This window comes from Molossus molossus, unplaced genomic scaffold (genome assembly GCF_014108415.1).
Source record: "Molossus molossus isolate mMolMol1 unplaced genomic scaffold, mMolMol1.p scaffold_m16_p_16, whole genome shotgun sequence".
Classification (NCBI taxonomy): domain Eukaryota; kingdom Metazoa; phylum Chordata; class Mammalia; order Chiroptera; family Molossidae; genus Molossus; species Molossus molossus.
Genome location: NW_023425351.1, coordinates 50,444,412 through 50,469,064, shown reverse-complemented (window position 1 = coordinate 50,469,064; position 24,653 = coordinate 50,444,412). Strand labels below are relative to the sequence as shown.

Below are 24,653 nucleotides of genomic sequence, written 5' to 3'. Positions count from 1 at the left end.
TTCATCACTATGAAAAGATGCTCACAACTGAACTGAAATTGGGCAAGTTATGATACTGCATGCAAAGTATGATCACAGTTATGAAAAATACAAATTACACATATATGCACACTTCCATAAAGGGATATATGGAAAGTTTGCCAGATTTTATTAGGAATTATTGCTGAGGAGATAATTTTTCATGTAAATTGATTATTTTTCCTTCCAGTATGACAGATTTTTAAAATATAGTAAATAAGAAATAATTTGGGAAGGATAGATAGGCTTTCAAGCAAGAAAATGTACATGAAATAGATTCAATATGCAGATAAATTGATAGAACAAAGTTTTGAAATAGAAGTAGATCTCAATGGCCAATTCAAAAATGTTTTAAATTGAATTTATTGGGGTGACACTAGTTCGCAAAACCACACAGGTTTCAAGTGTACAACTCAATGAAACATCATCTGCACACCGCATCATGTGCCCCTCACCCCAAGCAAACTCACTTTCCAAACCCATTTTCCCCTCCTTTGCCTGGTCCTCAGGTGAGTGTTTGAAATATCTAGGGGATCACTTTGTAAAGTGTATGATTACTTAATCACTATGCTGTACACCTGAAACTAATACAAAATAATATTGAATGTAAACTGTAATTAAAAATTAAATTTAAAAAATTTAAAAATATATATGTTAATGGCCCCGATCCTGGACCTGAGTGCCTTCTTTGGTCCCTTCCCTGAAAGGGAGACTAAGTCTGGTTTGGGGATCTCCATGAAAGACAGATGCAAGATCCAATCAGGATCAAGATGGGGAGAGTGTCTTGTGGACCTGAAATCTATATGGACCTACTACAAGCAGCTGTAAATACAGTGTCCCCCCAAAATGTATATAGGGTGTCTGTAGATTCTATTGTACTTTGAAAATGAAATATATTTTTATTTTATTTTATTTGTTGTTAATCTTCACCCGAGGATATTTTTCCATTGATTTTCAGATAGAGTGGAAGGAGGGAGGAAGGGAGAGGGAGGGAGGGAGGGAGAGAGAGAGAGAGAGAGAGAAACATCAATATGAGAGACACATATCGATTGGTTGCCTCCCACATGACCCCCACCAGGGCCAGGGATCAAACTTGTAACCAAGGTACATGCCCTCGACCAGAAATCAAACAGGAATCAAACCTATTACCCTTTGGTCTGTGAGCCGATGCTCTTACCACTGAGCAAACTGTCCAGGGCATGAAATGTATTTTAATAAACACTGGCTTTATAATTATTCAAAGTTGTGTATACATATTTGGGGGGACACCCTATATATTGGATGTTGAGTTTTTATAAGTAAATGATTTGATTCCTTCTCTCATTTCTTTCTTTTGTGTGTTAACCCAATAAAATGAAGTCAGTGTCACGTTATATATCTGTTATATGTATGACCTTGCTTGGTATAGTAATAACTAAAAATTATATATTTTTTATATTTTAGAAATTATACTGGGATTTCAGATTTTATCATTTCTGAATTTTATACCAGGACTAGAAACAGCATTTTCCTACTTTTAAGTTATACTTTTTTATTACTAGATGTAGTAAACTTCATAAAGCTCATATATCAATTTTCAGATGCTATTTCAACGTTTATTTAGTACTATACACATTGTCCTCCAATAGGACATTTCTGTTCTTTTTTATTACAAAAATAAAAGTAAAGAATATCATGGTATAGTTTATGAATCTTCAGAAATGATGTGATTATAAGTAACTATGTTATGCTGAAGTTATTGTATATAATATATTGTATTATAATTTACTTAAATTATACACATTATAAAAATCACAGGTCTTAAATGCAGTTTGATGAGTTTTGAAAATATATACATATATTTAACCAGCATCCAATCAAGATTAGAACATTTCCATTACCTCCTCTAGTGGGTAAATGGTTTCCCCCCAACCCCCACATTCATTCTGGAACCTCAGAATATGACCTTATTTGAAGATAGTGGCTTTGCAAATATAATTAAGGTGAGGATGAATATAAGATCATACTGGATTAAGGTGAGAATGTCTTTATAAGTAACAGAGAAGGACACGCAGACTTACGTTGAGAAGGTGGCCATGTGAACATGGAGGCAGAGGTTAGTTACGCGTCCACGAGCCAAGGAACCCTGGGGCCACCGGCACAGCCCGGCATCCTGCTTTCTAGGGCTCTCAGACGCACCTGCCCTGCTGACACCTTGATTTCAGACACCTCGTCTACAGAACCGAGAGAATAAATTCCTGTTGTTTAAGCCACAACCTGCCAAAAATTCCATCATACTCCTTTCCAGTCGGTCTTCAGTCCTCAGAGGCATTTCGTGTTCTAATTTCTGTCATCATGGATTCGCTCCATGCATCCTTGACATCAATATAAATAGAATCATTAGAACATGCACTTATTACTATTATTTTTTGGCCTGGCTTCTTGTGCTCCACAAAATGTATATGAATTTCATTTATGTTAGTGTCTGTACTGACAGTTTAATCCTTTATGTCATTAAAATTCATATTATGAACGTACCACAATTTATCCATTTTTCTGTTCACGGATGTTTGGATTGTTACCTCCTACACATATTTTATACATTTACTATATCTGTAGCTGTCACTGGTTTAGAAGTTAGAAGTTCTATAGTACTTTTTGTAGTTGGTATCTAGAGTATTAGCAAGTACATTTAATCTAACAAAGTTTAATTTATGCTGGTCTTCCTTCCTCACTCATAATACAGAAACTTTGAATGCTTTAACTTTGGCTTCCCTCAAGTCTTCCATGTTATTGCTGTTGAATATAAAATATGTTTTATTTGTAAACCCTGAAAATTAATCATTTTTTAAAGTGTATACTTATATAGATACACCACCATATTTCTCAAGTGGTTTGGTCATAATTGCTTATTACATTTTACTTCCTTCTGGGTTCCATTTTATTTTCCCCAGTACATATAATCTACTAGTTCTTTTAAAAAAATAGTTATTATTGATTTTTTAGAGACAGAGGAAGGGAGAGAGAGAGAGAAACATTGATGTGAGAAACATTGATCAGCTGCCTCCTGCACACCCCCCGCTGGGGATCAAACCTGCTATCCAGGACATGTGCCCTGACCGGGAATTGAACCAGGACCCGTCAGTCTATGGGACTGATGCTCAGTCCACTGAGCCACATCAGCTGGGCAGTCTATTCGTTCTTTTAGTGAGTGATTCTGATTGGTAAGTTCTTTGCCTTTATTTTGGTGGAAAATCTTTATTTCCCCCTAATCTTTCAACTATCATTTAATTGCTTATGGAACTAGAATTTGATCATTCTTCCCCAGCATGTTGAAGATAATAATATCCCACTATCTACCTCACATTATTTCTGATAAGAAGTCTGCTTTTTTTTTTCCTCAGATTTTTATTCCTCTCTAGGCAATCTGCTATTCCCCTCTCATTTGACTTCCTTCTTTAGTTATAAATATGCTGTGTTCAGATGCTGACTTATTTTTACTGATCGGCTCAGGTCTCTGAATTTTTCATTGAAGAATTCATGTCTTTCTTTAATTCTGGAAATGAATTCACCATGATCACTTTGAACATTACATCTTAGTCATTCTCTTGATTTGATTCTGTGACACCTAACAATCATGTACTGGAACTTTTTTTCATGCTGCTTATCCTTTTTACATTATTATCTTTTGTTTTGTGCTTCAGTTCTTTAAACCTGTTTTCCAGTTAACTCCCTCTCTCTAAGTCTACCATACAACTTGTCAGTTTTAGAATTTCCATTTCTTCCTAATGTTTGCACATTATTTTTATGATATTCTTTTCATGTGACTTCTAGTCCTTATTTTATCTCTTCAAATTCTAAAGATACTCATTTAAAAGTCTCATTTTAGCCCTGGCCAGGTAACTCAGTTGGTTAGAGCATCATCCTGATACGCCAAGGTTGCGGTTCCACCTCGAGTCAGGGCACATATGAGAATCAACCAACGAATGCATAAATAAATGGAAAAACAAATCAGTATTTCTTTCTCTCTCAAATCAATAAATAAAAAATGTTAAATGTCTCTTTTAGATTGTTCTGTTATTTCTGACTCTAGTATGAAATCTCTCTCTCACTGAGACTGATGACTACCTCACAGCGGTTTGCCTGCATGTGTGACTTGTTCATTTTGATGGGAAGGTAGTTTTTCATGAAAGTCCCAGGTCCCAGGATTGTAAAAACTTAGGGTAGTTTCAGATTTTTTTTTCTTGGTGGGTTTTCCTGGATTGTGATGTTTTCATGTTAACCGCTTGACTTAGGGACTCCTTACTACATCGATCGTTTAGGCTTGAATCCCACTCTTGGATGTCTTGATTACATTTTCTCTCCCCTCTTTTCACCCTTTTAATGCCCCTAATCCAGGATTGACTCTTCTTCTCTGGCCAGTTGGAGTGGGAGCGTCTAGTCTGGTTGTGTGGACAGACAGCCCTTACAACTACAGCTCTTTATATACACATTTCTTGGTCTGGACTCAGGATGCTGCCATGAGGTCTACGTCTGTCTGGTCTAAGTCTCCATGAGCCATTCTGTTGGAGCTTCCGGCCTCAACTCTGACTCCGAGTGTCTTCTTTGTTTCTAAATTTGGCTGTGTATTAATCATTTTTCTTGGGGTTTGCAATGGATTTCTTGTTTGGATTTCCTGTGTGATGAAAATAAAAGAACAAGAGATACTTGTCATCACAGCATGTTGTATTGACCAGAAGTATGATCACCTTCATATTTAAACATGTTTTGTTTTTTTTTTCCTTTACAGCTAGTTATGTATCAAATCCCATTTGCAAGGGTTGCTTGTCTTGTTCAAAGGACAATGGGTGCAGCCGATGTCAGCAGAAGTTGTTCTTCTTTCTTCGACGAGAAGGCATGCGCCAGTATGGGGAGTGCCTGCATTCCTGCCCATCGGGCTACTATGGACACCGCGCCCCAGACATGAACAGATGTGCACGTGAGCAGCTGGCTTCCATCTACCCGATTGTACTGTTTATGCAACTTAGGGGGAGCTAAGTTGAAATTCTTGACTAAAAAAATGGGTATATCTATAACATATCTATAATATGTTACAGAACTTTGTAAGGCATACTCAGCCCTTACATAAGAAAGGAATTTAAATACCTTTTTTTTTTTATCCTCACCCGAGGACATTTTTGCATTTATCTTCAGATGGAGTGAGAGGGAGAGAGGGGGAAGAAAGAGAGAGAAACATCCATGTGAGAGAGACACATCAACTGGTTCCTACCCACAAGACCCCAACTAGGGTGGGGACAAACTGCAACCAAGGTACATGCCCTTAGCAGGAAACCACCCCGGACTCTGGTCTGCAGGCCAACTCTAACCATCCAGGGCTAAATACCGTCTCGCTGGGAACATTTTCTCCAGTTTACCACAGTATTTGTAGCTTATGTTTCCTCTTTTACCTGAGTTTGTAATACCTTAGTCTAATACATTCAGTTTAGAGTTTTGTAAAACACCATTACTGATAAAAGATGTAACTAAAATATTTAATTTACTTCAAAATAGTCTGAGTTCTAAGTTTAACAACTACATAAACGTATTAAAGAATGGCATTCTTACATACATACATAAGAATGCAGGTACAACATTTCATCTTTTGTAAAAAATACATTTTTATTGATTTTCTTTTTTTTTAGAGAGAGAAAGGGGGAGAGAGATAGAAACATCAATGAGAGAGAGATCATCAATCGGTTGCCTCCTGCTTGCCCCACACTGGGGATCAAGCCTGAAACCCAGGCATGTGCTCTGACCAGGGATCAAACCCAGACCTCTCAGTTCATGGACGATGCTCAATCCACTGAGCCACACCAGCTGGGCAATTTCATCTTTTAATCCAAAAAATAATTTTCATAGACTACTACAAAAACAGTAGAAATTAGAGTTTAGAAAAATCAATGAGATGCTAAAGGAACATGTATTTCTTTAAGTAGCTCAAATTTTAAGGAATAGAAAGGACAAGGAAAAGAGGAACAGGGAGCAAAATAACAGGTGGGTAAGAAGATTAGTTGTAATTTAATACACTAAGTGCTAATCAGCAGGCAGCCACTATGTAATAGAGTGATTTAATTATCTCCCATTAACACACTGTGTATATGACTATTAAATCAGTTGAGGTCTTCGGATAAGAAGAGAGTTTGAATTGTATTATCCACCTACAATTTTGTTTTGGAAGGAGGCAGAACTAGTGGAGGAAGGTTAAATATATTCTAGAAAGAAGGAACCACACGTGTAAAAATAATGTGTCTGGGGAACAAGTCTCACTTGGTGTGCTGTTGGCATTTTGGCAAGGCATCTTGTCCTACGTTGCTGGACCTTTATTGTTCTCAATCCCGGCTCTTTAAATGTCTTTTGTGCCCTCAAATCACTGTGACAAGCAAAAATGTCAAACATTTCCAAACACCTCCTAGGAGAGCAGTTCCATCTCTGGATGAGAACCATTGAGCAGTATGTGCTTAATGGGAATGTGGTTGGAATCTGGGATGTCAAGGGAGGCTTCAGTGCAACTGATGAAGGTCATGCGAAGAGACATGGATATTACCCGAGGGTTCTGAGCAGGCAGTGGACTAAAGAAATTGCTTCATTTAAGGTAATTCTGGCAGAAGTGAGGGAGATGAGTTGGAGAAGAATAGGAAGTCGAGGAAGGCTACTCTAACTATCGAGAATTGGAAATAGTCTTCTGATGAAAGGTTTGTGAGTAATGAATTCCAGAGACTTGAAAAATAGTCAGTGGGACTTAGCAACTAATTTGACAGAGTGAAGAGAGAGAATCAAATCTGAGCCTACGGTTTCTAGCTGAGATGACTGGGTGAATAGTGTTGCCATCAGCATAGATAGAAATGTCTAGGCCTAGAGGAAATTTGGATCTACTTCCATTCCATTGGATTTTTTAGATTAATAACTAGAGGGGTACAACTCAAACAAGTATCCATAGACTGGCTAATTCCTCCAAATAATTACCTTATTCGTATGCTATATGATTTGGGTTATCTAGTAATTTGTCTTTTCTAGTTTTTGAACTTCATAGGAGGATAGGTCCATCTTAAAACAGTTTTCTACTCAGCTTGCTTTAGAACACTTTTGGGGGGATTTGAGTCCATGATTATTCTGGGTGGTTTTTCATTCCAGACGGTCAGTGCACAAGGAAGATGCAGCAAGAATGGAAATGGCATCTGGAGTTTATCTCAGGTTCCAGGCCCAGCATTGTGCATACTGTCTATGGATGGTGGGGTGACTAATGTGTCACTCAACCTGGGACACTGGGGAGTGCAAGGAGCTGCTATTAAAAACTATTGTAGGGACACAGGTTATAAATCAGAACAGTCTGGGTAAACTGGTATGGATGGCTGCTCAAAAATACTTCGTAGTGTATCCTAGGGGCCTCCTTAGAGGGAGGCTCCCAGGCAGGGGTTAAAGGCACATTTTGGCTATGTTAATCCCTTTTCTCAGAAAAGGAGAGGGAACAATGACTGTAAATCAGCTTTGAAAGGAGAATCTGTGTGTGAGAATGGGTTTGCTATGGTTATACTTATTGTAAGTGAATGCAATCAATGTTGGCAGTTTACTGACCTGGAGGAAATCATTACTTGTCTAGTACAAGTGGGAAATGTTTATTAACAAGACTCCTGTGAAGCCAAGTGAAAGTGGAAAACTATTTCTTAATTCTCAGTATATGACTTTGGATGACCGTGATCCTTAAATACTAACGATTCACGTTTTTTTCATACTTTGCATATATTGCATTGTTCTATGTATTCTGTTCAGAGGGGCAGAGCTTTGAAAAGCTGTCTCTGTCTGAGAATCTGAAATCATATCCACTTTTTGTTTTCTTAAGAGGTTATTTCTCGAAAGTAGAGAATAAAATTATACTTCAAGCAATAGTAGCTTTAAAAAAATCCTTTAAGTGAAATTTGCTCATCTGTTTTCTAATCGCTAGAGTAAGATACGAATTAGAAAGCATATCCTTCTTCCAAAGGAAGATTTGCTCTATGAAATGTTGCCTGAGGTTGTCTTCTTGATCCAAACTGCATGGAGCTTATGAAATTCAGACATGCTTATAAAAACCAATTTAGAAATCATACGAGGCATACTGTGAAAATACACACACACACACACACACACACACACACACACTATACTAGATGCTAAGAGCAGCCATTACCTCTGATATTATTAGGTGATTTTTCTCTAATATTTTAAATTTCTCATTCATTGATAAACTTGTTTATGTGAAAAACCCTAATTTTTAAAATTGTTATACATATTCCTATAGAAAGCTTAGAAAATAGACCTAAAACAAAACAAAACAAAAAAACCACAGTAAAAGCAAATATAAACAACAACAAAAAACTACTCAAATATAACAAAAATTAACATTTAAAAAAATTTTACCTTTATTGTTGAAAGCATTACAGAGGGCCTCCCCTTTTCCCCCATCGACCCCCTCCATACTGCCCCTCCCTGGCCTTCACTGCAAAAGTTAACATTTTGGCTTCTATGCTCGACATTTTGTTTCTGTGCAAATTTAATTCTTTTCTTACAAATGTATCATTTTTCTGTTTTTATTACTTGTTTTAACTTAATGAATTAGGAACATTTTTTCATGTCTTTAAATATGGCTACATACATTCTCCTGAATGGATATACCATTATTTATGTAATTACCTACTGAAATTTTGTTTTCAGTTTTTCACCATTATAAGCAGTTCCATAAAGACGATTCTTATATACAGATTATTTCTCTCACAAACATATAATTTTACACATTTGTGTGATTTTATTCATAAGATAAACTTTTAAGCATAATACATTTCCAGTTTTACTGAGATATAATTGATATGTAGCCATAATACATATTTTAAAGACTTTTGATATATATATATTGCCAAATGAACTTCTAGAAAAGTTGTACCTATTCATTTCTTCATTAAGAGTAGACATTTTCCTTTGCATCTCAGAAACATTGGGTATTACTGACAAAAATGTATAAAAATGCATTTTTTTGTTTTAATATGCTTGTCTTTGATACAAATGAATATAAACATTTATCTTTCACATGAATATTGGCATTAAAGGGTATTTACCAGACTCTCTGGCCTTTCCCCCTCTATTTGTACCACTGTCTTATTCTTAGTAATATAAAAAACTTTAAATGAAATATACAGAATTCTGTATTCACAGATTATAAATGGAAAACGTAATGAATAATCAAAAAGGTGGACACACATATGTAACCACCACACAGGGGGAATGTTAGAAAGCACCCCAAGAACCCTCATTGTATCTCTTCTCAATCACTCCCTTCTCCCCTCTTTTAACAAAACTACTATCCTGACTTGTCACCAAAGCACATATAAAAGGTTTTTCATGACAACACTAGTCATGTGAGCTACAACATGGAACTAAACCAATGTCAAAACAATAGAATATCTGTGAAAAGTATAGTATATTAAGAAAAAGAAATAGCTATGCCATTCTTCATTTCTGCTTGGAGAGTATTATGCTAAGTGAAATAAGCCAGTCAGAGAAAGACAAGTACCACATGATCTCCATGATCTCACTTATTTATGGAACATAATGAACAAATTAAGCTGTCGACCAAAAGAGATCCAGGGTCATGGAAGAAGGGAACAGACTGACGAGCCTCAGAGGGCTGGGGCTGGGAGGGTGGGGAGAGATCAACTAAAGAGCTTATGTGCACATGTGCACAAGTCGTGGACACAGACATGAGGTTGGGGAGAGCGGGAGGGAGTGGGATGGGAAGGAGGGGGTCAATGGGGAAAAAAGGGGGACATCTGTAATACTTTTAACAATAAAAAATAAAAATAAAATATATAGGAGTGAGTGGAAATAAATGAAATACTGCAGCATGCAGCAACATAAATGAACCTCACAACATAATGTTGAATGAAAGAATCCATAAAAATATACATATACTTCAAAAATAGGTAAAATTAATCTGTGGTGCCAGCAGGCAAGGTTGTGGTTCTTACTGATATGTATTTATTGAATATTAATATTTGCTAGCTTTGTTACTAGCTACTTGGAGATACAATAATGAGTAATAATTAGCTTATGCCCTTGAATTGCTTATGGTACAGAGCAGTGATTCTCTACCAGGGGTGATTTTGCTTCTCAGGGGACATTTAGTTTTCTTTTAGTTTTTTAAAATTTTATCCTCACCCGAGGACATTTTTGCATTTATCTTCAGACAGAGGGAAGGAGAGAGGGAGGAAGAGAGAGAAACATTGATGTGAGAGAGACACATCAACTGGTTGCCACCCACATGACCCCAACTAGGGCTGGGACAAACTGCAACCGAGGTATGTACCCTTAGCAGGAACCGAACCTGGGACTCTCTGGTCCACGGGCTGATGCTCTAACCACTAAGAAACCGGCCAGGGCTTAGGGGACATTTAGTAATGTTTGGAGACATTTTGGTTATTCCAACTGGAAGGATATCTAACGGTTAGAGGCCATGGATACTATTAAACATTCTACAATGCACAAGACAACCCCCCTCTGTAAAGAATTATCTGACCCAAAATGTCAGTAGTGCTGATGTTGAGAAAGCCTGATCTAGTGGGAAAGACAGACAATTCAGTGTATTATGGGGGAAAAACTGCTAATCATTTAGAGTCCATACTGTGCCAATTGCATCTCATTTTATTTTTCAAACAAGTGTACGAAGTAGGTTATGGTATTTCTATTTTATGGATGAAGTTACCTAAGTCAAGTAAAATGTACTTTGTAAAAGTTGGAGTGCATTTTAGCAATGTAGAAGATGACACTTATGATGACTTGAGCATTTTCAGAATTATTAGGATTAAGCATTACAGGTAGAAAAAGGTAAAAAGAAAAACATGTGATGGCTTAGAGACACACACCCCAAAGTCATCCATTTTGAAGTAAAATGTAGGTGGTTGAGTCGAGCTCCATTGTATAACCAGAAATGATGCCAATGAGGCTGGTGGGAACTAGTAATGACAGGCCTTATGTGCTAAATGTAGGCAGTATAAACATCTACCTGAAAGCCACAAGTAGTCAGTGAAGGATTTTATGTAGGGAATGATAAGGTTATGGTTTTCGGTATTTTTTCTTTTGGTGGCAGGGAAAATGAATTCGAGGGAGTCAACAATGAAGGCAGAAAGATCAATAATCTAGGTTTAAAAAGAAAGAGAATAGTTATCTCCTCATTAGACATTTCCTGGCCAGTCTATCGAAAATTTGAATCTTTCCTATGTCAGTATTTCCTTTCTTCCTTCTCTTCTTTAGTCCTTCCTCTTTCCCTCCCTTCCTCACCTAGTACTTATGAGTAACTAATATACTATATATTTTATGATCTGTTTTATTCACCTCTCCCACTAGAATGTGAGCTCTAAAAGGAAAGGGATTTTTATCAGTTTTGTTCAGGCTTATGGTATATAAACATCTGATGCATAGTGGGTGCTCAATAGTGTTTGTTGAATGAATAAGTGAATGAAGGTAGTGATAATGCAAATGGAGAAATGGACAGAGCATATTGAGGATGAATCAATAGGACTTGATAATCAATTTTAGGATGTTGGATGAAGGTGAAATTAAGATTATTCTTATAATATTGGTTTAGGGAACAGGAGAGTGGAATTTATCAAGGTACAGAATACAGGAGGAACATATTTGCTGGGAAGAAAGGTCACAAGGGAGAGAATGGTTGATTTGGGACATGTTGAGCTTGGAGTGGTATGAGACATCCTGGGGAGGGTGCCCAGTGGGCAGTTTGATGTGTAGGCCCAGAGCTCTCCTTGGAGGTCTCAGCTGAGTCATTGGCAGGAAGAAGAGAATATCAACTGAATGAGGGGGAAAAGAGTCAGAGGATTAATGCCTGAAAAATGTTGACAAAGAAGAGCCTGTGGAGGAGGCTGTGACTGGGTTTCCAGGAAAAAAAGAAAGAAATCAGAGAATGATGTCTCAGAAGCAGAAACAGGAAGCTTGAGAAATAACAAGTGGTCAGAGTCACACTCTCTAAACAATAGGTGTTAACTTTGATGAGAGTTGTCTTATTGTTATTATTGGGGCACTATCCTGACTGCGATGGTTTTAGGGAGTCCACGTAGTCTTAGGGAAGCAGCCACAATGATTATAGACCCTCTTTCTCTTTCCCTGCACTGCCAAGCTTGTTGAAAAGGAGTTGATGATAGCCAGGCAGCACGTGGATCAGGAAATAGGGGTGTGTGTGTGTGTGTGTGTGTGTGGGAGAGAGAGAGAGAGACAGACAGACAGACAGACAGACAGACAGACAGACAGACATGGAAGGAGGCTTGAGTGGGAAAGGCACAGTTGAAGTGGAGAAAAAGGGGCAGTTATTAAAGAAACAAGATCACTGCATAGAAAACAAAGGATGCAAAAACCTAAGTGGGGAAATTAGCCTTGGACAGAACACTTGTTCAGTAATTATAAAGTGTCTACCTCCTGTCAGTCATGGTTTTGTTTTATTCATGAACCAGGAGGATATCAGAAATATGCTAAAATGAAGGCAAAAAGACTAGTAAAATTTTCATGTAAAAGAAAATAATAATACATATACTTTTCTTGCCAGAGGTAGTATATTTTCAAAAATCATTTGTAAACAAAAATTATAGAAATGAGATATTTTGTAATTGTTTCCAGTCAATTGGCTACTTTCGTTTTAATTCTGCTATATTTTATGATGCGGCCCTTGTTTTGGCATTTTGTGAAAAATGTGTTTTAGGTTAGAAGAATGCTATAGTTAATGTTTTTTAAATGAAATGAGATTGATTTAAAAACTAGTAATTTTGACCCTGGCCGGTTTGGCTCAGCGGTTAGTGCGTCGGCCTGCAGTCCAGAGAGACCCGGGTTCGGTTCCTGCTAGGGGTGCGCACCTCGGTTGCAGTTTGTTCCCGGCCCTGGTTGGTCGTGTGGGTGGCAGCCACTCGATGTGTCCCTTTCATGTCGATGTTTCTCTCTCTTTCTCTCTGTTCCTCCTACTCCATTTGAACAAAAAATGGAAAAATGTCCTCAGGTGAGAATAAAAAAAACCAAAACCTAGTACTGTTGAACATATAAGAAAATTCACAGTGAAGTATGACTATCCCTTAATTTGTGAACGCCAAGGCCGGTGTTTAGGTGTTTGTAAAGAATTTATGCATGTCAAATCTGAGTGCTTTTAGAAATACCTGCCATTCTTAAACCGTGCCATTTAATGATGCATTTGAAAAGAAAAGAGAAAAAAAAGGCCTAGCTATTTAAAGTTAATGGAAATATGATTTAATGTTTTTAATAGAATGTGAACAACTGTGGACTATAAGTGAGGGAACATATGTAATTACTCTGAGTACCAGAAAGTCTATATCATGTGTGTTTAAAGATCTGTAAAGATACAGCCCTCTAACAAATATGTAGATGTAACCTCAGTGCTTGTGGGATTATAGAAGAAATAAAGTAAAATTGATTTCAAGATTGTCTATTTAGAAGATACAAATAGCCCTGGCCGGTTTGGCTCAGCGGTTAGAGCGTCGGCCTGCGGTCCGGAGAGACCCGGGTTCGGTTCCCGCTAAGGGCATGTACCTCGGTTGCAGTTTGTCCCTGGCCCTGGTTGGTCGTGCAGGTGGCAGCCACTCGATGTGTCCCTTTCACGTCGATGTTTCTCTCTCTCTCTCTCCCTCCCACTCTATCTGTACAGAAAATGGAAAAATGTCCTCAGGTGAGGATGAAAAAAAAAAAAAAAAGAAGTAGAAGATACAAATAGACCGAAGACACAATCGAGTTGCATAGAATCAGACAACAGTATACTACAACACCGTTACAAAAAGTACTGCCAAAGCACAACAGGCAGATAGGGTAGGTGTATCACTTAGTATTATAAAAGGGGTCAGAGAAGGGAGAAGTTCGTGGTTAGGCGAGAACAGTCATGAAGGACTGCAGAAATTGTGGGACTTGCTCTGTTCTCTCCTTTCTTAGCCGTCTAGCCTGGGTGGCTAGGTAGGGAAGAGTCAGGGGCACCTATATTGTGATAAGATAAAGTATTTGTCACTTGGTTTTAGTCTTAGGGGATTGTGTCCAAAAGCTTGGTGTTACCAGAGCCACAGTTTGATTGACTGAGGTCAGCCAGTCAAAAGCTTGACATCTAATAGATGCTCAGTACATATGAATTGAATGGTTGAAATGTCCCAGGTGGTTGAGGTCTCTCAGAAGGGGGAGGGGCCCTCAGTAATATTAGCTGCTCTTCTCTTAAAGACACCATGGGCTTATGTAGTAGCTACATTAGAGGCAAGTAAACTGAGACCTAGAGAAGTTAAATAGTTTGTTCAAAGTCACAAACTACTAGTGTATAGAAGAGTTGATACTAGAGTGTGCATCTGACTGATAGTAGCCCATGCATGTTCTTTGTTACCAGACTAAATGTTCCCTGGAATGCTTTTCAGTTTATTCCAAAGAGGTATTGCTTTATAAATTTATAAAACAGATAAGCTACAAATTGAAACAATTTTTACATCTAATGAAGAGATTCCTATTAACAAATTTTGGCATTTAAAGCCATGTAAAGGTAAAGGAATTAATTTCTTGGTGAGATGCTCAATGTGATTAGGTAGGTAGGGGTTAATGGAACACTCGGTGGGTCACTAACATGTGACAGTCCTTTCCAATGTCTTTATCATTGCTTTAGTAAGCTACCATAGATGATGATGAAGATAACTGGGTGAATCTCTTAACTGGAAATATTATGGACTATTTTGTCTCTGTATTCACTAGTTTCAGTTCAGGTAATGATAAGTAGTAGCTTATTGCATTGTGCCAAAGTAAGCATATTTCAAATAGTTCTTAAAGGAGAGGATGTTTAGTTCAATTAATAAATACTTTCACCTTTCAACCTGTGTGTGTGTTTACAACCCTGTAAGTTCTCTCTCGGGCATGTAGAAGTTTTCTTAAACTCATAAAAAAAATTATACACCTAGATCTGGAAGAGACCTAATTGATTCTATTCTGCCTCCTTCTCTTCTCCCCATCCCCTGACCCCCACCCCCAACACATGGCATACTGAGGTTTATAAAGGCGGTACTTCCCCAAAGTCACACAATGAGTCAGTAGCAAGGGGTCTTCAAAGTCTGAGATACTGACTCTAATAGAATATTCTTTTTTTTTTTTTTTTATCATTATACTCTTCCTTAAAAAACAAACCATGCGATATAGACAAAACTATTATGCATAATTACAAACCTAAGTATTAGACAAATCTCAAATTTTTTTTGACTATTTTTCTTAAACAAATGGTCAGTTTAAGTATTTTAAATCCCATTAAGGAATTTAAGATAGATTTTATCTTCAAACAGAGAAATCGATTTTTGATAGATCACATCTTTAAAAGAACGCTTAGTTGGAAGGAGCTTTGGGCTCTGATTTGATCTCTGACAGTAACTAGCTTTTTGAGTGTAGAGAAATTACCTAACACACTCTGGAATAATGGCCTTCTAGTTCTAGTAACTCTCATGAGTCTATGGAAATATCTCTAGAGAGTAATATCCTCTGTTGGTAGTTACATTTTTAATATTGATCTCTTAAGGAATATGCATACTTTTTGTTTCTTAGAGATGAAAAATGAGACATAAGATCAATGTAGTATATAATAAATTGGCGCCTAATCTGGAAATGGAGCTCTTTATAATCTAAAGTATTTTTGTTTGTAATAAAATTATGTGATTACATTAAATACACAAGGCAGACTCTCTTTCAGCATTTATTCTAAACTGATAAAAATTTAAGTTTAAATTTGTTAGTCATTTGGCAGATAAATCATCATCTCTGTGAAGCACTTGTGCTAGGCCCTATGAATACAGAATAGAAGACATGCTCTGTTTTCTTCATGGGGCCCCCATTTAATAGGGGGATTATGATGAACATAGTAACAACAATGAGGGAAAAAACTGTTGTCACAGTATCTTGGTGCTGGGAGGTCATGGGAAGGTTAGAGGAAACTTGAGCATGGATAGGATGGAAAGTACACATGGAGATGAAGCTAAGGCAGTAGTAGGGTATGTCTAACAAGGGTCTTTTTTAAGATCAAGGGTTTGATCTGAATCTGGAAATGAAAGGGAGCCACTGAAGGATTTTAAAATAGAGAAATGACAAGACTAATTTGTGCTTTGGAAAGATGGTAGGATCCTCATGTAAGTGCAGCGGAGCGATCTCAGTTTGACCATTGAGATTTGTAGCACCAGAATGGCTACGCCATCAGGGATGTAAGAAGCAGGCCAGACAGGAAGTACTATGAACAACCCCAGTAATAGTGCTTCACCTGCACCCTGCAGATGTTTAATGTGCTGGCCCACAGTAGCAGTGCAATAACTGCTTATTGCAAGATAGACTCTGCTTTCATTGTACTGTATAAACCTCTGTAGAAAAGTCAAAAGGCATGCTCTCACGCTATTTGATCTGGAAGACAAATGATGTCAAATATATATCCTAAGAGCTGGACCAAATGTTTTCTTCTCTGTGATACTAATGGTTGGAAAGTTAAAAGCCTGTTCTCATTGTTCACAAATGAAATCTTATTTCTCTAGCTTACATTGAATGTTCTTGTGCGTTTGGTGATTTTCTTGAATGAGCCTATTATTTCAGTGAAGACCCAAGTTGAACAGCATTAGTCTGTTTTAAAGGCAGATGTTACCTTGTACTCTGTTTTCCTTTGTGCAAGAAAGACATCTAACTTGACTTTAGTTTTTAAAGTACTTTCATTTTAAAGCACAGCGTTTCATTGGCTCCTGGCCATCCTATAGCGATATCTCCATTTATGGAGTAGGTAGTAGATGTTCTGAGAAGTCCACTGACAAGCCTCGGGGTCGAGGGTTGGCTGCCAACATGGCATAGCTGATACTGTATGCACTTTTATCATCAAACTAGGTGGGCAGACATGACAAAGTTACCTTCACAAACAGAGCTGTGGAAGGATATCAGACCATAGGACTGGGTATCAACATTATTCAGGTTTCAGCCCAAATGCACTGTTTTGTAAAATTACTCTCTTCCTTCTTTCTTTCGACCCACTCCCTTCATTGACAAGTCAATACCATATATAATCAAGACATGAAAAGCTTATTAAGATAGAATGGCATTTTGACCTATTGACAAGTGATAAGGAGTCAAAGTAAGTGCTCCCATGTTGAGATAACTAAATCCCAGAATCCTCATACTCATTTGACATTTGTCTTATGCACATGGCCAGATGATGTATGTAAAATGTCACTAAGCCTCCCTAACATTAAATGCTACCATTTAATGTTTTAGAAATGAAACCTTTTTTTTTTTTCCTTTTCCCTTCATAGTGCATCATGGATTGCAATCATTCTCTGGTCCAGGGGTCAGTAAACCAAGACCAGTGGGCATAATCTGGCCTGTCACCTTTTACATGGGGCCCTTGAGCTAATTAATTGATTTTAGATTTTTAAGTGGTTGGGGGAAAAAAAAAATCAAAGGAAGAACAATATTTTGCGATACATAAAAGTGATATTAATTTCCAATTTCATAAGTGAAGTTTTATTGGAAATAGCCACATAATCCTCTACGCATTTTCTATGGCTGCTTTTGTTCTACAACAGGGCTGAGTAGTTTCAACAGAGATATGTGGCCCACAAACCCAAAAATATTTACTATCTGGTCTTTTATGGGGAAAGTTTGCTGATTCCTGCTTTAGCCTATTTGGAGTGTGATGGGATTAAGAGATTCTTGTTTTCTTTGGATGGAGGTTGAGTGGAGGGCAAGACATAGATTAGCTTACGTATGCTTTTCCGTTTAATTGGGTGGAGAGATCTGCCTTTTTCAGTGTTTGAAAAAATTCAACTAAGAGTTGGCTCTGAAGCTTATTAAACCTCTCTGTTTTCACCTAATATGAAAGGGTTACAAGTCACCAAGGAAGGGAAAGCACAGGGAGGGACCAGGATGAGAGAGCTGGGGCGTGCAGGAATGAAGATCTGATATGAGACATTGATATGGTTTATAATTTTTAAAGCATTTTAATTGCTATCACATTCCTTTCCTACTTCATTTTAAGGTAGTTGCCCTTCTCTTTCACCCCCTTTAAATAAAAAAAAAAAAAACCCTCTAAAACACCTACCTTTGTAGTCCCAGCAAATGTGTCCAAGTTTTAATTTCGGTTGTTTTGAGAATGATTTCAAATATGCATCACTTGAATATATGAGAAACGAAGCCAACATTTTTATAGTTCCTCATTATTTGACCACAGGATTTTACACAAGCCTCAATATTTCTTCAGAATTTCTTGTGTGTGGGTGGGCATGCTATGATTTTTAAACATTCAAATATTATAGTGAAGCTACCAGCAACATATTTCATAAATTTGAATTTTGGGTTTTTATTTTAATGAACTGTTGTAACACTAAGTTAAAATGAGTCAGGAGGAAAAAATTATTTTTGACAGCATATATATCCTCGGAGGTTGAAATGAAGGGCACTTTTGGCACATAAGACAGAACTTAATAGTTATCTGAAAAACAATATACAAATTTCTGGATGGAGTTCATTAATTTTACCTAATTGCAATTTGGAGATTAAAAAAGCTGCCAAGGCCAGAATTTTACTCTCCTTGTGGTCACTGCCCTAATGGCCTGAGAGGCCATCTTTAGTGCATGTCACAGCCGAACAGCTTTCTTGTGCTCAGGAAGAGGTACTGCTCATGGCAAACAATGTCTGTTTGGCTTATTTGGCTCTATGGAGTGATACAGATTTTATATGGTTCCTTTCACCTATTCTTTTGTTCTCATCTTTAATTTGATTCTCTGAACATTCATCTGATCTAGGTATGTCTGGTATTATCTGACGGTGAAGGGAGTAGGGACAGAAGGGACATAATTCCCCAGCCCCAACCCCAAGGACAAAATTGCATTTAGATCTCAGTTTTCCTAAATCCTGGTTCCCAGTGATTGAAGTAGATGATTTTCCATGTAGGTACTCAACTAATGATTGTACTCAATTTGTTTAGCCGCATGACCTAAACAAGGGTAGAGATAATTCACTACAGATAATGCTTTTTTTGAAAGAGATATAAGAATAATTATATATTATATCATTATAATGATTATAATTTATATGTATAAAATTATAATTATTACATATACATGTATGCATACATATGCCCCCAACATAGAGTATCCTTCTATCTTGTTTGAGCTTCCTTCTATCTGCCATCTTGGACTGGCCTATTGGTAAATTTTTACACTCATAATAGTTCACATTACACAGCAGATGCTGTGCCAACATTTTTGCCTGTATTAGGCCTCTGAATCCGCTTGACTTCTCTAGGAGACAGGGACTGATGTTACCTCTTTTTTTTTTTTTATCCTCACCCAAGGACATTTCTTTTCATTTTTTGTGCAGATAGACTGGGAGGGAGAGAGAGAGAGAGAGAAACATTGATGTGAAAGGGACATATCAAGTGGCTACCACCCACACAACCAACCAGGGCCGGGGACAAACTGCAACCGAGGTACGCACCCTTAGCGGGAACTGAACCCGGGTCTCTCTGGACTGGGTCTCTCTAACTGCTGAACCAAACCGGCCAGGGCACCTTTTTTTCATAGATGAGGCTACTGAGCAAAGGGAACAAAGATTCTAACCACCTATCTGCCAACCACCGTACTATTTGCAAGGCCACTATTTTCTCACCAGAGTTTTTATTTCTTGTCTTTGGCTCTTGTTCTGAGTGTAATATTCTGTACTTGACATAGTTCAATTTCATCCTGAGCTACCTCTCCTAACTACTAAGGCAGTCTCGACTTAAACCCATTCCAGTGGGCTTTACGCAGACTTCTCCCCTGGATCTTCTGTTATCTTAGTCATGCTGATTTTCTGCCTCATCACTCAAATAGTTGAGTTGTAAGTATGAAACACTGAGTCCTGAAAACTCCGAATTTGTCCTTTATTTTCTTTAGGTTGAACATGACAGAGCTACCAATGGGCTCTGGGTAACTAGACCATACTACAAAGAATGTAATTGTAGATTTTAGGTCATAGTTTTCATTGGTCCCTACTCTAATGGGGTTACTGCAATAGTACATATTAGAAATATGTGATTTTATTAACATAAAGCTTAAAAACTTTATTTGGGATATTTATACACCATTGCAAGTTTTGGGAAGGAATGTTAAACAGCATTATTTTAAGTTGTTAGAGAAACCTAAAAATATTTAAACAATTATACAAAACCTCATATTACATTGTACAGTCTAGTACTTTCCATGTGGGGAAAAAAATGCTAAAGGTCTAATTTCAAATGTCTTTTGGAACAACCTGTCGTTTTAATTTCTGTTCAAATTTAGCATACACCAAGCAGAGAAACCGATAGAGTTTTCCAGGAGTGGTTTTGATGCCCTCGGATTCTTGTAACTGCAGTCTGAAGACTAAATGTCCCTCATGGGTGTCAGCATCTGCCTCACTAGAAACGGAGGTGCTGGTAGTTTGCAATGAAGGGCAGCAGAGGAACAGTAAGCAGTCAGATTATCAGTCAGATTAATGCAGCCTGAATCCCACAACCCTGATGATCAAGAAACAATAGAAATGGATTCCTTGGTGTGTGTCCCAGGTCACCTGTACCTCACTGATTTCTTTCCTTTCTCCAATAAGTGATTGTAATACGCAGAACTGCATTTTTTTTCCCACTGTGGGTTTAACAGAGGTTGATTTTTCTTTGCTTTCAATTCAAGGTTTTAATTTTTTGTTCATATGATTGGCCATGCTGAGATATTCAATTAAGAGCTGGTTCTTGTCATCTAGATTTTGCTGGTGAGATAAACAAAACCAACTCTGCCAGCGTGCCCTGGCCCTCCGGGAGCTGTGGGACCAGCGGCAGAGGGGATAGTGGTAGCTCTTTGGCTTCTCTGTTTTCATCCTTGCAACTCAGTCTGTCAGTTCTATTGGTTCACGTCACTCCTTTTCCCCGTGACTGTTATTCTCAGTGTTGAGACTCCCAGAGGTTTCCCTTACCTTAGCTTAATTTCCTGAAAGTATGGACTCCCCAGCTCACTCTGTGTACACGTCAGAGTAGTGACATTGTTACCTCATTGCCTGCCTGGGGCCTTTCCTTTCGTGAGACTGAAGATCCCGAAGTGCTTTTTCATCTGTGCCTTTCGTTATCCATCGTGATGCTTGGCTCCTGGTGAACAAACCAGGTACCATCGTTGTCATGTTGCTCTTAGGTTCAAGCATCTTATTATAGCCAGAGCAAGCCCTAATCTTGAACCTGACTGCATTTTAATTGTTACTTAAATAATTAAAACCACCAAAAGTACAAATAATTTATAATTTTACCTCCTTTTTTCGAAACCAGGTAACAAAATCCAAGCTCGAGTAACCATCCCCTCCACGTAACCTCCCCTTCATTTGAGCCACCCTTCTTTGGCCCATCACATGCTGTGTGAATTTTCGTCATTGCCTTATTATGAAATGTTGTATGGCCAGAACTCAACTCTTTCCTCTGTCTTTCGGAAATGTGCTCAGTTGAGGTTCCAACTTCTATAGCACATATTACCTGCCACACTCAATACTTAGTCTCTGTTATAATTGTTTTCTATGTAGGTGTTTTCTATTTCTAAATAGCTGTTTAACTGTTTGTTCCTCCAATAAGATTAACAGCAACCAACCAACTTTTCTTTTTATAGTCAAGATATTTATAGTGCACGTGTAAGCAATTTCAAACTAAGCATTCAAATGAGCTTTTAAATATAAAATAATTGAACTTTTAAGTGGCATTCACATGAGTTCACTTGGCAAGTATTAAAACTCCACCATGTGTCCGGCTCTGTGTTAGAAACAAGGAATTCGCAGATTGAAAACAAAATAAAGAAAACTAGAATGGCAGAACAGAGATGACTCCGTCTTCCCTGCCTCTACAGTACCCAGTGCATAACCCCGGTGCTGTGTTGCAACACCCTGAACGTACACACGGCCCTCTCTTTGGTGTTCACACCTCCAGGACAGGGAATGAGTATTATAATTTTATGTTCTCAGGGTCTGGCACAATCCTACATTTTTGGAGAATGTTTGGAATGAACTGTTGAACTGCACTACAGTGTAATTTGAAAATGTTATAATGGAGCCTGTATGGGTACTGTGGGGGGACAGGAGAAGAGGTACCCAGCCTATTTTTTTCTCTCTTGGCCAGAACAAGCCCTTCTTGCCAAATGACAGCCCCGTCAGACTGCATTTGGAGGCAGTTTCACTTGGACAGTAATTTTACTTAAACCGATATTGGCAGTCCTCGTTTCGTGGATTGCATTTTTGAGGAGGCATGTAATTTGGAAGCATGTAAATTGGCTAAACCAGGGTCTTATATTTCTGTGCAAGGACTTAAAGCCCAAATTTTTCTAGAAAAGACTTGTGTTTAGTAAACTTTGATATACTTGATTTCTTATACAGTATAGTTTTCTAAGCTTTATCAGCCTACTAAAAACTCATTTATGAAATGGACATAGAGATTTTTCTGAAATGTCATAGAGTTGCTATTTCTGAGAAGTAGGCCTGCTATGCCATTAAAGTAAGGAAGGGTATTTCTGTATTTTCTTTTAACCCTTCTGCATTGTTTTGAATTTTTATTTATAATGAGAATGTTTTACTTTTATATTAAGAATGAGTTAATAGAGTTGATGGAAATCCCAATTATTTAAGGATAAGAAGTTTAAGAGGTTTTGGGTAGAGTAGCTGTAGGTTGGTTTGGGGAGAGGCAGTATAGGACTGTGGGTCCCTACAAATAGTGGTTTTCTCCAAAGCAAAAAAAAAAAAGTAGTCTCAGGGGAAATGGCAGAAGAGGGTAGGGTGTCATGGATGGACAAGGAGCCGGTGAGGAAAGGTTTTAAAGTGAAGAAGCATGTCCTGATGGACATTTCTTGGGTAGGTGATTAATGCAGGTGCTAGCTTTAAAAAGCTTTTCGTTCTCACCACCACCATCACCAAAAAAAGTAAATAAATTAAAAATTAAAAATAAATAAAAATAAAAAGTTTCCCATTCATGAGTGGCTGTGATTAGATGAGTTGTGTCAGTTCAGGATGTTGAATGTATAGGCCGCAGGTGTTAGTTTTCTGTTGTGGAAAAGAGTGACTGAGACCAGGAAGGTCAGCAGGGCTTCTGATGTTGGGACTTGGCACCAATCAGAGCTTTTCTTTAAATAAATGCTCTACTGAATAAAAAATAATTTATTTTTTTCCTTATAATTTGAGTGAAGGAAAACAATACCATCAAGAGACGGGCAAATGATTGCATAATTTGAAAGATAAAGCAGGTGCAGCATGATCAACTAAGGGGTGTAATTTCATGCACCCAAATCTAGAAAAATTGGGATGGGATAATATTCCTTTATTCTTGCCTCAAAATCCAAAGAATTTATTTTAGAATGTTTAATAAAGTTTTATTGTCTATAAATTTTAGTAGGTCACAAATGTATATTGCAATGATTTTGTGTGCTTTACTTTAATACTAAATGCATCACAATTATAAAAGATTCATATAATTCAGAAATATATAATTTTAACGTGTTCCAAAATTCTACCAATCTTTCCCAAATTAGCCTCTCCATACACCATCATGCATGTATGATTTCATTATATCATTGGCTAGATACCTTGCAACTTGACTTTTTCACTTAATTCTAGGTCTTTGTGCTTACTCACGGTCATTGCTGATAATTCACCTCATGCTTTGTCATGGTTGTCATATTCTACAATTAGAACACATCAGATTTTTATTCTATTTAAATTTGAGGACAAACAATCAAGCTTTCTTCTAGAAGGATTTATGGCTGAAGACGTCCTAAGGGACTTTACAGAGAATGATAGGTATTTCAGAAATTCTGCATTCTGTGAACTGGTATTAGGAGCATGAAACAAAATGAGGAAAAAGAGTTACAGGTAACAATAAAGATCAGGAAAGGACCTTGTAAAATTAATTCCAAATGCTTATTGCTATAACGTTGTGGCCAAAAAGATTACTGGTGCAGATCATGTTTTAAAGAAAAATCAGACTTTCTAGATAACAATTGATTTATGAAGTGTATAGTACTCTTTCTAAAATATAAATGCTTTGTTCTTTTCATCCTTAGTTCTGTTTTATCTTTGGAATGTTTATCATTATTTCTTGGGAAATAATTCTGCTAACAGGGAAGGCTGCTTGCTTAAAAAAAAAAAAGTAACAAGAAAACCAGCAATTTGTGGACATTATGGTCATGTATTTTCACCATGATTAAGAAGCTACTGACCAGCTATAGACCACGGTTTTGTTAAAATATATGTTACAGCATTTAAGACTACAAATGAACCTTTTATGAGGTGATAAAGTGTTCTGTGCCCACCATCCTCCCCGAAAAGAGCAATACTATAATTTGACTATGGACTTTCACCCACACATAGCTAGTTTTCCAATTGTAAATATGGTAACATTTTAGAAGTTGAATTAACTGCTTCATGGTGGTCATTTAATACATGAAGACCTGTTTAGACTCAATGTTGAAAGGTGAAGAGTTGCCATTTTCCCTTTAAAGGTCTAGAAACAGTCATTATTTATAATTTATTTTATTTTATTTTAATGAAATATATATATTCAGCCTCTAATTCTACTT

At 37.4% G+C, this 24,653-nt stretch overlaps 1 protein-coding gene across 3 annotated transcripts in view; it reads left to right on the top strand.

The window, feature by feature from the left end:
* Window positions 1-24,653, top strand: part of RSPO2 (R-spondin 2) — a 149,229-nt gene that overhangs the window by 71,565 nt on the left and 53,011 nt on the right. For 2 of the 3 annotated variants that reach the window (XM_036264192.1, XM_036264190.1), the window contains one exon: window positions 4,787-4,975. The exons of the other annotated variant lie outside the window; for it this stretch is intronic. In XM_036264192.1, the coding sequence (XP_036120085.1) occupies window positions 4,787-4,975 (189 nt within the window). The remainder of the gene's footprint in view (window positions 1-4,786; window positions 4,976-24,653) is intronic. 3 annotated transcript variants of the gene reach the window in all.